This window comes from Xiphias gladius, chromosome 9 (genome assembly GCF_016859285.1).
Source record: "Xiphias gladius isolate SHS-SW01 ecotype Sanya breed wild chromosome 9, ASM1685928v1, whole genome shotgun sequence".
In the NCBI taxonomy this organism is placed as follows: domain Eukaryota; kingdom Metazoa; phylum Chordata; class Actinopteri; order Istiophoriformes; family Xiphiidae; genus Xiphias; species Xiphias gladius.
In genome coordinates, this window is record NC_053408.1 from 8,858,543 (window position 1) to 8,875,339 (window position 16,797).

General features: G+C 42.3%; 1 protein-coding gene across 11 annotated transcripts in view; it reads left to right on the top strand.

Annotated features, from left to right (window-relative positions):
• Window positions 1-400: 400 nt before the first annotated feature.
• The window catches only part of pax2b (paired box 2b), a 31,591-nt gene continuing 15,194 nt past the window's right edge, over window positions 401-16,797 (top strand). For 3 of the 11 annotated variants that reach the window (XM_040135261.1, XM_040135266.1, XM_040135263.1), the window contains exons 1-6: window positions 407-449; window positions 2,194-2,359; window positions 3,037-3,234; window positions 6,571-6,650; window positions 6,763-6,882; window positions 15,936-16,111. In XM_040135261.1, the coding sequence (XP_039991195.1) occupies window positions 407-449; window positions 2,194-2,359; window positions 3,037-3,234; window positions 6,571-6,650; window positions 6,763-6,882; window positions 15,936-16,111 (783 nt within the window). Of the gene's footprint in view, window positions 450-1,126; window positions 1,130-2,178; window positions 2,360-3,036; window positions 3,235-6,570; window positions 6,651-6,762; window positions 6,898-13,011; window positions 13,015-15,935; window positions 16,116-16,797 lie in introns of all 11 variants that reach the window. The other 8 variants (XM_040135260.1, XM_040135264.1, XM_040135269.1 and 5 more) reach the window with 7 other exon arrangements.

Below are 16,797 nucleotides of genomic sequence, written 5' to 3' on the forward strand. Positions count from 1 at the left end.
GAGATACCGGGCCCTGCACGCTGGACCTGAACCCTGCCTTTCGTTGAAGAGAAACGCGGTCTGCTCGCTGGCGTGCTGTGAGAATTACCTCTGGTCTCCCCGCTGCTTTGACAAAAAAAAAAAAAATACCGAGAAACTGAACACAGGTCGCGTTACTGAAACAATCCTCCGGTCATGCTGCGCACCTGCCAGACCTCCGCTCCCGGACCGGACTGTTAAAGAAGAGAACGGCAACTTTTGGGGAAGAAGTTGCCATCAGATCGCTCGTTGAAGAAGCAGGGGTGGAGGGGGCCAACTAAGTCCCTCCGTTGAGTAGAATCACCTTTTTTTTTCTTCACATTTTCACCCTTGACAGGAAGGCGAAACGGCGACTTCAGTTGATTATCTCTCTTTCCTTTGCTATCCAATGGATATTCACTGCAAAGCAGACCCCTTCACAGCGATGCACCGTAAGTAGCACAACCTGAGTTTGCCCTGCCACTGCAGCCCTTTACGTGTATGCGGGTGAAAAATAACCAGAAGAAATGCACGGTTCCGGCATGATACAAAGGCCTGCAGCGGAGAGCATGGCGGGTTTTTTTGTGTGTGCAAACAGCATCTCTGCGCATAAAATAAAAAATAAAAAGGGAGAGAAGTTACAAGCTGATAAACTGACATGCAAGCGAACAGAGCCAAACATGGAAGCATAAGGCTGCTGGCGGAACGATATTCCCCTCATGTTTCACACCTCTTCTTATGTGTGCGAATCTCTTATGCAAATAGCGGTCAAGGGAAAAAAAATAAAAATCTTTAAAATACCAGGAAGGACCACAATGCCTCGATACGCGGAGCAGCGATGTGCAGGAATTAAACTTGTCATATAGTAAACAAAGAACCTGCCTTGGCAGGTGCGCAGTAATTTACACGTGTATCACCCCGCAGCTTCCCGCGCAGTGTGTTTGTGGGTTTTCAGGGCCCAATAAGTCAGGACGCGTTAGTTACACATCTGTCATTCAAATGATCCAAATAACATCGAGCCCCAACTTCGCTCCACGTGTAGTGTGGGTTACTTGTAATTTAGCGAATGTGTGTGAATAATTGATGGGCTCTTCATTTGCGAAATAATATGTAATATGAGTAATCAAAGCTCGTTCAATTATTTAAAATTACCGTGCGGGGAAATGAAGCAGCTTGCAACTTAATACCACACACGAGCCGTGGAGCCGCTGAGAAAATATGAAGTCTGCGTTTTGACTACGAGGAACTTTAAAGTACCGGAGACTCATTTCAGCCATGGGTTTAATTATTTACAGAAATTAAACAGCGGTTTTTGGACACTGGCTCACTGGTCAGTGTCGGCTGGATTTTTTTAAAGTGCCCATTGTACAAGCTGCACCATAACAGTGGGACTGATGAAAAATTTGAAACATATATATATACGCTGCATAATGTAACCTTGTGCTTTATTTGATTTCATTCTCACAAAGACATTGTTGTTGTACATGTTTGTTATTCCAAAGTTAATGTAGAAGATAATTTACTTTGTTTTAAAAGCAAGGGGAAGGGAATAAAATAAAATAAAAACCAGGCCAACACGCATGGACAAAACGTGAAAGTACTCAAATAAATAGGACAAGTTTTTATTCCATTAAAGAAAACAAAACATATATGAAAATATGCACATACATCAGGACAGTTGTTTTGCAGAGTTGTGATCATCTGTAGTCTCTGAACCTTTTTAATTCACCCCCCAAAAAATTCCTGTTTTATGCATTAATTATTTGGAATAAGGACTAAACGCTGAGAAAATATTATAACTTGGTCATTGTGATGTATTTATGAAATGTTGAAAACACAGGAAATTAAGGGGCCTCAATGGTGGCAGCAAACAACCCTCTAATCACATAACATAAAATATATATATTTTTTAAATTGAAGAAATATTATTTTCAAGTAGAAATGTTTATGTGCAGATTAAAGGCTCCTCTATAATATAATGAATACGTGTAAATCCACCTGCTCCCTAGAAACAAGCAGAGGAAACTGACCTGCAGTTATGTTGTATTATACAGGTTATTTCCGGTGGTTTTAGTCTCCACTACAATTAAAAAAAAACAAAAACAAAACACACTTACTCACCTGCGTCTTCCTCACCGTTACGACTTTATGTAATGTTACGGTTGTGTGTGTGTGCTGCTGTTGTATCCCACGTAGGGCACGGAGGTGTGAACCAGCTCGGCGGGGTGTTTGTGAACGGCAGACCCCTCCCGGACGTGGTGCGGCAGCGGATAGTGGAGCTGGCCCACCAGGGGGTCCGGCCCTGCGACATCTCCAGGCAGCTGCGGGTCAGCCACGGCTGCGTCAGCAAGATCCTGGGCCGGTAGGTGACGGCTCTCCGGCCACAGCCCCCGCGCGCAGCCGGGTGGACCCTGCTGCTGGGGGTGCGAAGAGGTGGTCCCCCCCCCAAAAAAACCCCAAAACAAACAAACAAGCAAGCAAACAAACAAACAAGCAAACAAACCCCAAAACAGCGATGGACGGTAGTGGTGGAGGAAAAGAGGGCCGAACCTCCAAAACTCAGCTTTTAATTATTAAATAGGTTCAAGTATATTCCAGTCGCACTAAAATATACATGAACCTTATTTTTTGAAGATTAGTGGAGTTGCGGCGGGTTTCTGGTGGATATCGGTGTGTGCATCGAAAAGATTCATAGCAATTTTAGCAGAATTACATCTAGGTCGTCTACCAGTTTGTGCACTAATGCCCTTTTCTTGCACTTGAATTAGTTTTAAGCAAATTTGTGTCCTGTTTTGAGACACAGTTCATGTTTGAAACGCTCAAGTTTGATGTTTTGTTGAAGAAAAGTTGGACTTTTGGGACACTTTCTTGCAAAAAATAGTTTCAAGACACAATAACCCCTCAAAGCTTGTAATCTACGGTTGCATCATTGAGTCTGAAACAATATAAAAAATATATTTTAGGGGAGCTACCTGCAGCTGTTGTGTCTTAAATATCGCAACCCTGTCTCCGCTTCATCAGAGAATCTCATTCGTGCAGATACTACGAGACTGGCAGCATCAAACCGGGGGTGATTGGTGGGTCGAAACCGAAAGTGGCCACGCCAAAGGTCGTGGAGAAAATCGCCGACTACAAGAGACAAAATCCAACCATGTTTGCCTGGGAGATCAGAGACAGACTGCTTGCAGAGGGCATCTGCGACAACGACACCGTTCCCAGCGTCTCATCCATTAACAGGTAGGAAACAGAAATTCAAGCGTCCCCGAAAAATGAATGCAAAATGTGGATTTTTTTTTTTTGGTACATTTAGCTGGATTAAACATCAGGCTGCAGGATGTAAACACTTTAATGAAGAGCGCCGGCAGAGCGCAAATTGAAAATCATTTATCACGGCGTGTCCGTGCTCAGCGCACCACCCACACCGGAGTGTTGTTTGACCAACTTTGTGCTGCCCGGCACGCCGAGGCTGCCTGCGGTCTCAGAGGTGCAATTCAATCTTTCAGACCCAACTCCCTCAACAATCAGCGGCAGTACATCCAGGACTGAGTGAATCTGTCGAGATGAAAACCGATCAATATTCGGTGACCAGATCCCGTGGCGCTATAAAGCAGGCCAATTTTCTACAAGCACGTCTAATGTGCAGGGGCTGCTGCACACACACACAGATAGAGAGAGAGAGAGAGAGAGAGCAACACTGGCTCTTTCTGTGAGATTTTTATTCTGAAGAAGGGGTCTGAACAGGATAATCGGGGGGGTAATATATGTTGGCTGCAATTTGTAAAATATTGCATCACGTGAAAATAAGGTCGTAAATATAAAAAATAAAAATAAAAATGAGAGAAAAATCCTGTATTTTGAGGCTTTCTGTGAGGCCAAAATGATGCCTTAAAAATCCCTCTCGATAAAACTCCTGATTTAAATCCTTGCATTAAAATTCGAGGGCTTATGTAGCTGTAATTAATACTGATTTAACATCACAATGATGCGTAGAAAGTGCAATATCCATTTCGCCTTGATTGTGGCCGTAAAACGCCCCATACAACGCGCCTATGTGGCGACTTATCAGGTAAAATATCTGAAACGGAACAGTCTAAGTGTCAATATTCACGCTGCACATCTTCAGTTTTCTTAGAGAAAGTCATAAACAGCACTGTAGTTTGAGAGTGGCAGCTCCGGGAGGACCCAGGACACCCCCACCCCACCAACATCTCACCCCCCCAACCAGAGATCCCTGGTGATGAACTTTGGTTAAGAGGCACTGTTCCATAGAGCCAGCATCAGCATTACATTTTAATGAGCTGATGGGAGAGCATGGACAGCTCCACACAAGACATCTTTTAAATAGAGAAAAGGCTGAAGAAAATTCATTTCATGCTTCGTGGCTGCTTAAAAAGCCCCATTTAAGGAGGCTCAGACACATGTATGTGATAAATTCAAAATGTACATTAATATCATTAAAAGAGCCCTATAAAGTTTTTTCAATTCCAATTAAAGCTTTCTATTTTGGACCGGGGGGAAGCCCTGTGTGTCTTTGTTTATGTGGGGAAATTAAATTGTGAATACAAAGAGCTGTAATTCTATCAGACAAATATGAGAGCTACTTTGAATTTCTATTATGGCTTAATGCTGAATATTTTTCTTTTTTTTTTTCTTTTTTTCTTTTTTTTTAGCAGAAGAAATGTAAGATTTCTACGTGTTGCTCTGTAGTCTAGTGCCACACACACAACACACTCAGCGGAGCATACACACGAATGAGAAGACACAAGCATTTGTTTTGATTTAGCTGGAGCTAAATATTTCAATACATGTTTGAACTCCTAAAGGAGCAGTCCGCAAGAATCGATGAAAACATCCTTAGTGGTTCGATCACTGTAGCAGACTTTGCTCCAGAGTATCTGATGCTACTTGAAATTGTTTTTGTTCTGTTTTTTTTTGTTTTTTTTTTAAAAAGCCAAGAAAAAAGTGAAATAAATTACATGAGAAGTTTAAGCAGGGCTTTCCCAGTTAAGACATTTCGGGGGGAAAAGAAACACTAAAGACTGGAGCCAAAGTCTTTTCCAGTTGGATGGTTCTGACGGGGGCCAGTCGTGGGTTTCTGTGGTAGACCGTCTGACCTCAGGACTGTTGACAAAAGAGGATGCTCTATTTAAACACCTTTCCCCTGCATGCATTATTAAATGCTACAGAGATAGTGTTGTACTACACGTCAGGGCCACCACAACCAACACGCAACGCTAGCCTGCTGCCAGACATAAAAAAAAGGGTCCTCAATGGTGCTCGATATTATTGATTCAGAAGTGGAGCAATTTTAATATTTCTTCGGGGGATTTTCAGCAGCAGCCAGGCCATTAATTCATTCTCCCAAATTGCTTATTCAATATCAAGAACATGGATACCAAATAAAGTCTTTGAATTTATGTAGCACACACAAGTCAAGGGGTCGAATAACTGTTATGGGAGAAGTGAAAAAAATTAAAACATCAATATGCGCTCTCTGGAAAAGCTTGTTGTTTGGTAGCTTTGCCTCCAAGGGGAGTTCTCTCTTTTTTTTTGTTTGTGACAGTGTTGGATTTATTCCCCTGGAGCCCTCTGGCACCAGCAGTAACATCAATATCCAGATCATCTGATGTGTTTCTGGATATTATGGAGGATGGAAATCAAAATAGAGTAGTATTTTTTTTGTCGAAAATTATAACCCGGGTGCTGCTACATATTGTGAAGTTTTATCTCAGCGAGTTAATCCTTCCATTCCATTGAAATAAAATATGAAAAAAATAAGAACAAATGTCTGAAATCTGAATTGTGTAAAGAAATCAACCCTAAAAGGCTCTATAGCCCTCACCCGACCTCTTTTCCTTGTACTAAAAAATAGCCCTCACGGCGTACATAATGAACAGTTTTAAAGTTTATAAAATTATTGTGACAGCTCCCTTTCTCCCCGAGTGCCATTCAGATTAAAGGAATCTAATGCTGGTGTAAGCTTGTGCAAGGCAATAAGGAACTATTGCTTTCCTGTCACATATAATTTATAGCTTTCTATTTGCATCTGTTTGCCGGTATGACTAATCCCCAACTTTTTCTCCCCAAGCGCCGATCAATACAACCTCATCCGCATTGGCACATGGGGGCCGCTGGTTCTACAGAGATGTTTGATCTGGGAAGCAAAGGGCTTCTATAGGGCTGCGATCGGCCCCTGCGAAACACACCCCCCCACACACACACACAGTGGGGGAGAGGCAGGTTGGAGTGGGGGTGATTGGTGGGGGTGGGGGGGTGATTAGTGTGGGCCAGGTAGAGTCAGTGAAGCTGATCATTGAGGTGAATTGATGTGATTTCATGCTTTGTTTGCAAGATCACTCAGACCAAAAGTGCAATGAAGACTTTTCTCCAGACCTCACCTTTAAGGTAGAACCCCCGGCCAGATCCCTCTTTGCGTATGAATTGCATTTGATAACTTCATCACACCATATCCCCATAGCAGTTGCTGTGACCGAACAGTACGCTCAAATTAAAGGGCAGTTTGGAAATCTCCTGGACGAGAAATCAGTCTGTGACATTTCCTTTGTTCCCCAGGATCATCCGAACAAAAGTCCAGCAGCCTTTCCATCCATCTCCTGATGGGACATCGCTGTCAACACCAGGCCACACTATCGGTAATACTGCAGCTCACAGCATCCGCAGGAGCATTATATAGCACATACGCACAAGCATGTATCCATTGGAAAATACAAGCCGGTTGGTAATTATTTTGTTTCTCATTCCCAGTACCAAGCACAGCCTCTCCGCCTGTAACCAGCGCCTCCAATGACCCTGCAGGATCCTACTCCATCAATGGGATTCTGGGTATTCCACGATCCAATGGTGAAAAGAGGAAAAGAGATGACGGTAAGAAAGTTTCTTGTTACGGGGGGGGGGGGCACTGCTTGAGTTTAGGATTAGCATGCAGAAAATATAAAAAACCCTAAAAAAAAAAAAAGCAAAAAAAAAAAAAAAAAAGCTTTATGCTATAAAACCCACTTTGCTGAACTTGCAATTACAGCATTAAAACCTGCTTCAGTTCCAGTAGATGACCCTTATAAAACACCTGAGTCTGAACTCTGTTACACCGCTGTGTCAATCTGCCAAGGAGTCTTTTGATTTGAAGACACGACCTCCGCTGTTGTCTCCTGCAATTAATCTTTATGGAAGTGATTAAAGGGCTTTAGATAATTACATGTCAAGATGATGTAGCCAACCACCCAGGTCAGTCAAGGAAGCTGCTATAGCTCTGTGGAGGGCTTTTTTTTTTTTTCAACACAAGTGGCTCCACTTCTGCTGCTGCTGCTGAGGCAGTAGGTTAGTGGATATAAGGGGGCCTGAGGCGATATAGATTATTGGTTCTGTAAGCAATAGGCTTCCTTAATGTCACTACATAAGTAGCTGATGAGAACAGCTAAACAGATGCACTCATGTTACGAGGCGTGTATGAGTATGGAGGGATGATGTAGCTGCTGAAAAGGGGCAGTTATCTCAAACAGGGTGGGGAATGAGTGCCTTATTTCTGCAGTGCTCTGGAATGAGAGCTAATCAGAGCACGGCAGCAGTTTACATAGCGTCTTCTTTGTTCTGGCGTTTGTTGAGAAGCACAGGGGTTTGCGGGATATTGAGTGGAATTGATGTTTTATGTGCGGGCGGGGAGGGAGGGATGACTAATGGCCTGTCAGAGGTAGATTTCCTGGCAAAGATATAAAAACCAGCATGACGTGGACATGGCAAATGACATAATCAAGTCTTTCCCCGTAAGAGATGCAATCGTGGAGGCATAATGCAAACGTCTGGTATTTTCAAGGGTTCATTTTCATTCGTTCGAGGGCCTCTCATATTAGCCAGGGTGTAATGTCTAGTCACTGAATGATAGAATGCACACATTTCTATGCAGATTGCTACTGAAGGGCAAAGAGGTATTAAAGGGCAGGGGGAAGACTACGGTATGTGTGTGTGAGGAGGAGAGCCGGCCTGTTTTGTGGAGGTCTTCCAGGTGACAGCGCCATGTTTCTATGGCTATTCATTCTCAAATGATTCCCCTGATGTGCTGCCATTTCTGTGATTTAGGTGCTCGGCCAGTATTACGATGAAAGAGAAGAAAGCTATGTGTGTGGATGGAGGTGTGTGCTTGTGTGCGTGTCTGTGTGTGCGCGCGTGTGTGTGTGTGAGGTAGGACTTGTACTGAGGGTATAGGGGTTGGGGGGGTGTGTGTGTGTGGGGGGGGGTGGTTCTTATATACTCTCTCAGCAGCCAGCTGGTGCCTACCTGGAACCACAGGGTCAGGGATACTTTATCTTTCCAAAACATAAACCCCGGTCTTTGGCCTCCCTCACACACACGGCTGCAAAAGCAATGTCTTGCCTCGAGCCACAGTTTGTAAGAATAGTATATTACACCTGAAGTTACCCTGTAGACACTATTGCTCAGTTGCTATCTTCTCTTAAAGTTCGCCTTGCCAAAAAAAAAAAAAACACCAGAATTTCAAGATTTTGCACCTGGTAGGCTGAAGTGTCCTCTGAAACTGAACTGTAGCTACCATTTAGGGCACCTACTGTTAGTTATGTTCTTAGTATTTTGGGGACTGTGGAGGTTTTCTAACCATGAGTTACTTAAAGTTTTGGTGGAAATCGAGTGTCACCAGGAAAATAGCGAGAGCTTTTATTTTTGAAATTCAGGTCGCCGCTCCAGTTTGTCATAACCTGTGGTGCATATGGTCCTAAATAACCATGTATTATTGCTTTTGGGTGTGTATTGTTGAAAGAAAATCACCACTGATACCATATTTGGTTAATAAAATAAATATATAAGCGTACAAAAAATCATTTAAAGAAAATCAAATCTTTAGTCACTTTTAAGAAATGTGTCTGGCTGCATTGTCTTCTAAACCAGGGCTTTGGTTTAAGACACTTAGGGATGTGGAGTTTTTTGCAACCATGAATAGCTTTCAATTTTGGTGGAAATTAAGTGTCATCGGGAAAAGAGTGTGTACTGTTATTTTGAAATTTAGGCCACAGCTCCAGCATGTGGCCTGTGGCCTAAATCACCATATGTATTATTTATTTTGGGTGTGTATTATTGAAAGAAAATCATCATAGATCCCACATTTGCCATAGATGCCATAAACTGTTTAAGTTGTCTTCTTTCTTTGCTTCCATTCAAGCATTTTTGTAACATTTACATTGAAAAAAAAAAATGAGACCATTAGTGGTTTCTTGAGAAATTTTTTTGGAAATGATCGAATACGATAACCATTAGCCAACTGGTAAGTCCTTTTCTAACCAAACAGGGCAAAAACACTTCGTACCCAAGAGAGCCACATATAAGACCTCAGCATTTGGAAAATCCTTTTTCTGAAATGAAATAGTTTAGAAGTAACAAACATGTTTGTGCAGCTCTTTTGGTGTTTCATGGTCACTTTCTCTTTCAAAGCAGATCTTTTACTAGCTGAAGTCTGTGTTTCAAGGTTGCCTTGTTTGCTATTCAGACATATTTTTGCTTCGCACAGTAGGCAGTAGTCTATAGTCACTTAATGCTTGGATTAAATTTCCTCACAGCACAGTAGCTTGCCTGAGCCCTACTTAACTTGGTAAGCCTCATGATGATTATGGCACAAGCAGTCATTTTCAAGGCCTGAAAACATGAACAAAAATGAGCGAAGGAAAGGAGGGGAAGGTTTAGGGAAGGGAGGCTCGGTGCAACGCAAGCCCAGGTGAAATGAATTGCCTGTGTATTTGTTTTAGGCATTGGCTGTGGCTCTCTGCCAAGCAGGCAGACAGCTCCTAAGTTTCCAAGTCAGCAGTGCCCTTAAAAAAAGGTCCCCCATTACAGGAGGGATGTAGAGATAATGTAGTGTGACACACGTTATGTACACTGGGTCTCGGCAGGAGGAGCTTCAGGGACACAGGTGTCATAAGAGCTATTAATCTGCTATTGTCATGTGTTATTGCAAATTAAAAGTAGCATGTTACACTTGGCAGCCATTGTTGCAGATGGACTGAGTGGGGGGGGGCTGGAGATAGTGTCTTTGGTGACCAAGGCTGTCTGCACATTTTACAAAGTGACATATATTAGAATTTACAATTCTGCAGAGAAAAGCTATTACCTCACAGATTAACATCCAAGTACCCCACCGCCCGCCTCACCCCTGCATCCCAACTCCACCATCCCCACCGGGGGCTTCAGAAAAGACAAAGGAGAAGAGAGGCTTTAGCTGCTTCTCTGAGGATGAACTAAAAAATCGTAAAGCATCTGATGTTTAAGTACAACTCTGCTTTCACGGATGTTTTTGTTCAACTCCTGGTTATTTGCGAACGTGTGAGAGAGATGAATTGGCCCGAGCAGACAGCCTGGAGGTCTGTTGAGAACACGCAGTGTCCATGAAGTGTGTCCGGCTGTTCAAAGTCATATCACATGTCCTTTCAGAGCGGCCCACACGTTGCACAATCAGACCTGTAGATGATTCTTAATTTCAGCCATTCTGAACTCTTTCTTGCTTTGTGTTGGGCTTTCTTCTTGATTTATGGGAGAAATACCAAGAGAGAAATTTCATGATAAGACGATCATCGTATATTTCAAGAGCCAACAACAATAGCCAGTGGCAGTCAGAATGGATGTGATTCTGTGCTTCAGTAGCTGTTGAATTAATTATTTCTCATATCTGAGCGTCATGAGGACTGAACCGATGCGTGGGGATGGAGATGAGTGATGGAGCGAGCCGACGTCACAACCTGCGCTTTGTATCGGCATCTGTTTTGGAGGAGAGGAAGAATCAGCACCGGGACTCAGAGAGCAGCACCTAAGTGCAACCTCCAAATTAGATTAATAGATTAATAAAGCTTTTAAAAGTTCAGAAACATCTCAGCCTAACGTCTATCCAAACTGTTCCTCTCTGAATCGTAGGAGTTACCCAGTTTTTGCAGTTAATTGCTTGGTTTATAATTCAGAAATCCTTGTTTTGTTAAAAACCAGTTAAAAACTCCCACAAAAATTCAATTTACAAGAATATAAAACAGAGAAAAGCAGCACATTCTCACATTCGAGAGACTGATGGAGAATGTTTGGGAGAATTCTTTGATTTAATCGATTACCAAATTTTGCCATTAATAATTCTTTTTTTAACCGATCGACCGAATTTAGTGTTTAATGCCTTTCAGCACCAACCACAGCTCTTTGGTGATGCTGATTTCGTTTATGTTTACATAATCAAAACATTGAGTTAGAAAAACAAAATGCAGCTGAGTTCATCCAATTTGATGCAAATGAGTTTTAATTTGATTTCATTTAGCCAGGAATTGAATCAGGCGGGAAATTATAGAGGTGTATTATTGCGAAATACACTACAATGTGTGAAGGGAACGAGAATGTACGTATGATGACATGTTATTTAAACAAGGGGTAGACTTGGGGAGACGAGGGGGGCTTCATTCATCTTAGGGGGGCTTTCATGACCTCAAGGTGCCAGATCAACTCCTCATGCCTCTAACAAGAACTTATAAAACTCTATTTTCATTTCGTGGAAGAGTTAAACTTTTACTCCGTCATCGTTCTTTTCCTCTATTGCAGCCAGGCTACTCTACTCTAGAGTCAGACTAGTCAAACTACTATTCATGCTCACTCTGCACTTCATTCATGACAATTATGCTGTTTTTGTTTGGCGGTCAGTCGCTCAGACTCGCTCCCAGACCCGGAGTTGCGTTGGCTAAAGCCCCCTGCTGGGGGTCGTGACCTCTGGGTGCCAAACCCGCAGAGAGGAGTCCATTTTATAGAGCTGGTTATCTGATCTGATAGAGGCTGCTCCCTCGTTACCAGAGTGTTAATACAGAGTGATGTCAAGATGAATACACTCAACTCCAGTGATCGATAAAAAACCACGGAATGGGACAAGCATGTAACACACCAACAAAGCCACTGTGGTCAAAGATTAGTATCACTGCTGCATAATGGGCAGATTTTTCCAAATATTGGATCTGACTTGTAGTGACAACAAGTGCTTATAGACACTTTAAAGCAGCTGAAAACTAGTATTTCTCTATAACAATAAATATCTGTGACTACATAAGCAAAAATCAAAGTTAAAGTTGTAAAAAGACATCATAAATCAAAGTTTTACACTCGAAAACTCAGCTAATCCGCTTCATCAGGATTTTGCTGGTGAGGTTTGATCAAATTTCATTGACATTGGCCTCTCCCGGCCGTCAGACCGAGCAAACAACTTGTCAGATTATTAAGTTCTGATTAGTGCATTAAAAGACCCGACATCACCTTTTTCTGCCAAGTATGAGCACAGAGAAAACACAAATACAGAAATCTCTCATGTAAAATTACCAGGACTCTTCTGACTTCAGCAACAGATACTGTAGCGTTTCCATGAAGGAGCCCATCACTTACAGTAAAAAAATTAAATTGCAATTAGAGTAAACTAAACAACTTAATGTCTTTTGTAACTGCTCTTCAGAACGACACAAGTGACGTTGTCATTTGTCAGTGCCTTCCAAAATCACTGCAGCGAAAATAAAACCGTTTCCTGATCTTACACAGCATTGGTTAAGGTTTCGTTAGGTTTAAACTGCCAATCTGCTTCCTCATAAGCATATTCATAAGCTTCTCAGATGGTTAAACAGCTTTGGAAAAGCCCTCCTTCCGCACTTTTCCGGTGTCGTATTTGGGGGGCTTGGGCTGTGTCTGACCTTCTCTGTAACTTTCACAAACCAATGATCCGACATTCACATCCACTTTTACGCAGTGATGGTCCAGCTGTGTGGAGATGAGAAAGGAGCCAAGGATTGAACTTCTCTCTCTGGCTCTCTTTTTCATTTGTCACACAACTATTTGTGGCACTTTTCATGTGAACAGCTGAGTGCAACACCATACATGCCTTCCAGGAGAGACTGTCAGAAAATGTGCACTTTTTGATTTCCAACACATCGTATGAACTAGTTCATTTTTTAATATTACCCGCCATGAAAATGACTTGGTTAGGTTTAGGGAAAGATCGTGGTTTGGGCTTAAATGACTGCTTCGTTAAAGGTGAGGGGAGCCTTCGTCATCAGGGTGGTTAAGGTCACGCAGTGGTGGCGGTCATGGATAAAAGAAAACAACGTCAACTGTCAGTAGGAAACACAGTTAATTAGCAACAATCTCCTGTGTTTAAGTCTGACACTTTGTTGACAATTTGTGGCTCTATAATAATATCACACTACCTCTTCTATGGCTTCTGATGGACAGGAGCCGTAATTTCTACAGCCACTAGAGGACGTTGTCACTGAAACAGAAACATATGTCGTTCTTGGGCATTTGCCATCGTTTTCCTTGGGAATACCAACCATAAAATGATAAAAGATACATAAAATTGTTTTGTACACCTTGACGAAGCATAATTACATGGCTACATAAATGTTCTAAATGTTGCCAGAATCATCTTCATCAACAAAACACAGTCGTTGCTGTTTTGGGAATCAGCAGCTGGGAGGGCAGATGGGATTTCCTCAGTCTAAGTGGGAGGACGAGTGTGTAGGTTGACCCAGGATGGCTTGTCTTGTGAGTGGGAAGTGTATTCCACAGTGGTGAATGACAAATATCGTGGGGGGGGGGGTATTGATCAGGTGTTGTGGCTCAGGCTGGCTGATGGAAAGTAATTAATGACTCTATTTGCTTTGATAGCAATGAGAACAATTGAGTTTGATAAAGTGACAAGCAGCAGCTATAGGAGGTGAGGGCCAGAAAACAAGTTGAATATTCACCTGAATGTGTTAAAATGTACATACGAGCAACAAATCAGAAAAATTAGAGCTGTGTGCCGGATATTTTGGGAAATGCGCTTATCCACTTTCATGCCAAGAGTTAGATGAGTCTGTCTGTTAAATATGATGCTGCAGCAAGAAGACAGTTCAGAAGGTTTTTAGCATAAAGACTGGACACAGGTGAACACAACTCACTGTAAAACCCCGATCCTGTTTCTAAACTCAGGTGTTTGCACTGATCAACAATAAAACAAGTTATAATGTGTCAATTAGTAAGTTTACGAGGTGCTGGTAGGCAGATTTTTTAAAATTTTTACCTTTCTACAGAGGCAGGCTAGCAGTTTCAGTCTTTATGCTAAGCCAAACCAACTGTAGCTTCTTGTTTACGGACAGATACACGAGTGACATCGATCTTCTCATCTAACTCTTAACAAAAAAAGCGAATGTCCATCCTGAAAAACGTATGTTTTTTGGTCAAGCCTTGTTCAAAACCTCAAAATTGTTTTCCACAATCAAGCGATCTTGGCCAAATTTTGGGAAAATGTGTATAGAATGATGCACGAAAACATCTTTAAAATGTTCAGTTAGATGTGATGGTGCAGCTACTGTGTAAAAAAAAAAAACCATGACATCTTGGGTTTGATTAAATCACTCTTCTTAAAAAGGTTTGGATAAGCAGATACAGAATACCTTTAACTGTCTTATGAAAATTATGTATCTCCACAATATTGTCTTTGCAGAAATTTGATTTTTATAATGACATAGGCAAAGAAACTCACGACCGACACCCGATCCACTTAGTAAGAGCAGTATCGGCACTGATAACGATCCAGCGTGTCGCATCGTGCTTCGCTTGTAAATGAGACCTAATGCAGTCATTTGTGCCATGAAAATAGAATAAATAGTTACCAAGATATTGTTAGCAAACTCATTACTTATTTATTACAAACTATCAGCACAATTTGAGGTTACACACACTTGCAAGTGCTTGGACACATACACGCACGCACGCACCCACTCACACTCCCTTTTTATGGCTCCTTCAGCTCTTCACGGGAGAGTTCAGGTTCATCCTCTGGCCTCAGCCTGTGAAAAAAGGTCAAGCAGCAGAATAGAATGGCAATAACCCTCCCAAATGGTACTATCACACAGACATGATTGATCAATTGAATTCCATGGCAGAGAAAAATGTGGGATTAAGTAGAGTATTATACGCACAATGAGTTGAGGCATGATGTTCATTTCAAGTTCATTTCAGCTCCCTCTTGCCACCAGATCAGGCAATCAATAGGGGCCTTGCATATCATATATCACCACTCTCCCACCGAGGGGAGAACATAATCTGCCGCAAATTTAGAATGACAGATTTGTAAGGGAGCTGAAGCTTTGCGGGATCCGGGGAGGAGACCTACAGATCCAGCCACTGCAGCCAGGAGAGGTGGGGGTGACGGAAAAGGAAGGAGGAAAAGGGGAGGGAGGGAGGTATGGTAGAATGGTCTGTAAGGGCTTTAAAGTGCTGCACACGAGTGACAACGGGAAAAGCTAAGGCATCCCTCTCCCAACAGTTGGGTAATCAGGTCAGGAGTCAGGAGAAAATTCCTGTGTTTGGAGAGCAGGATGATTAAACTAGACTGTACGATTTTATTCAGCCTCTTGTCCGCCGCCGCTGTTTGCAAATGGAACCACACACTTGCAGAGAATGAAAGCAGTATTGAATTGTGAAAGGGAAATTGTGCTTTTTTAAAAAAAAAAAAAAAAAAAAAAGCCTGCTCTTGATTTCAGTGTGCAGCAGTAGAAGAAAAAAAAAAAATCCTCTGGCTGGAAAGAAAAGGCACTATAATGGGCTAGCTGCTGCTTTCATTAGTATACATGCTTGCCACAACATGTATATATTTGCAAGTGATGGTAATCCATCAATTACCACAGGGCTTTCAGATCATGATGGTGGTAATACTGTGGGGTGGGGGGTGCAGGGGAAAGCCTGTGTGATGTAGCCAGTGGCTCACTACAGCCATTAAGGTGCAGAAAAAGCTGCACTCCATCCTTTTCTGTCCTCCACAGATCCCCCACAGAGGTGCTACAGAAAAAACATGAGGAGAATATAAAGTGCATAGCTTGAAGTAAAGGCCAGCTTCCCGGGGTCAGTGTCTCGATTGTTGCTCTTTCTTCTTGTAGATGGTTCAGATGGTTCTGGCCCAAACAGTGATTCTCAGGGTAGTGTGGAGAGTTTACGGAAACACCTGAGGGCAGATGCCTTCACCCAGCAGCAGCTGGAAGCGTTGGACCGGGTCTTTGAACGCCCCTCGTACCCTGACGTCTTCCCCACAACGGAGCATATCAAACCTGAACAGGTTAGTAGCACTGCAACTCACCACTATTTCTTCACATAGCGAACACCCAAAACACCCAAATGTGCATGTGATGCTGAATCAAGCACAAAAAAAACCACCTCTGTCACAAATATTCCCAAACCAAATTCAGAAGCGAAAGCTAATTAAACCAGCGTCTGTGATGGCCAAGCACTGGATTACAACCAAGCATGTATAATGCTGGAGGGATCACAAGGAAAACTCCCACACATTATTGATTTTCTGATGAAAAACACATTCCTTGTATCCACTATAATTGAGAATAACAGTAAGGGCAACATGAAATTGATCAATACCTAGATTTTTCTTCATCTTTGCTGTGTTATTCAACTGCTGCTTCCTGCCTTTGTTGTTTATTTTCCAAGTCTGTGGCATATCTTGATGTTTAATGAAAGCTACCATTATCGTAACATGTACTCATGAAATGGATGTATGAAACATTTGCAAACAGCCTCCATATATTCCTACTCCCTCTGATATTAAAACCACAGTTGCCATCCATCTTCATTTCAAAAATTAGGAAGCATTTTGAGAACAGCCACCCCCATGCCAAAACGACAGCCAGAAACCCCTGCTTATTAAAAGCTCTGGGCTTATTACAATGGATAACCTTTATTTACTTTCATTATACTATTAAACAACCAGAGACTATTAATTTCTCCCACCAA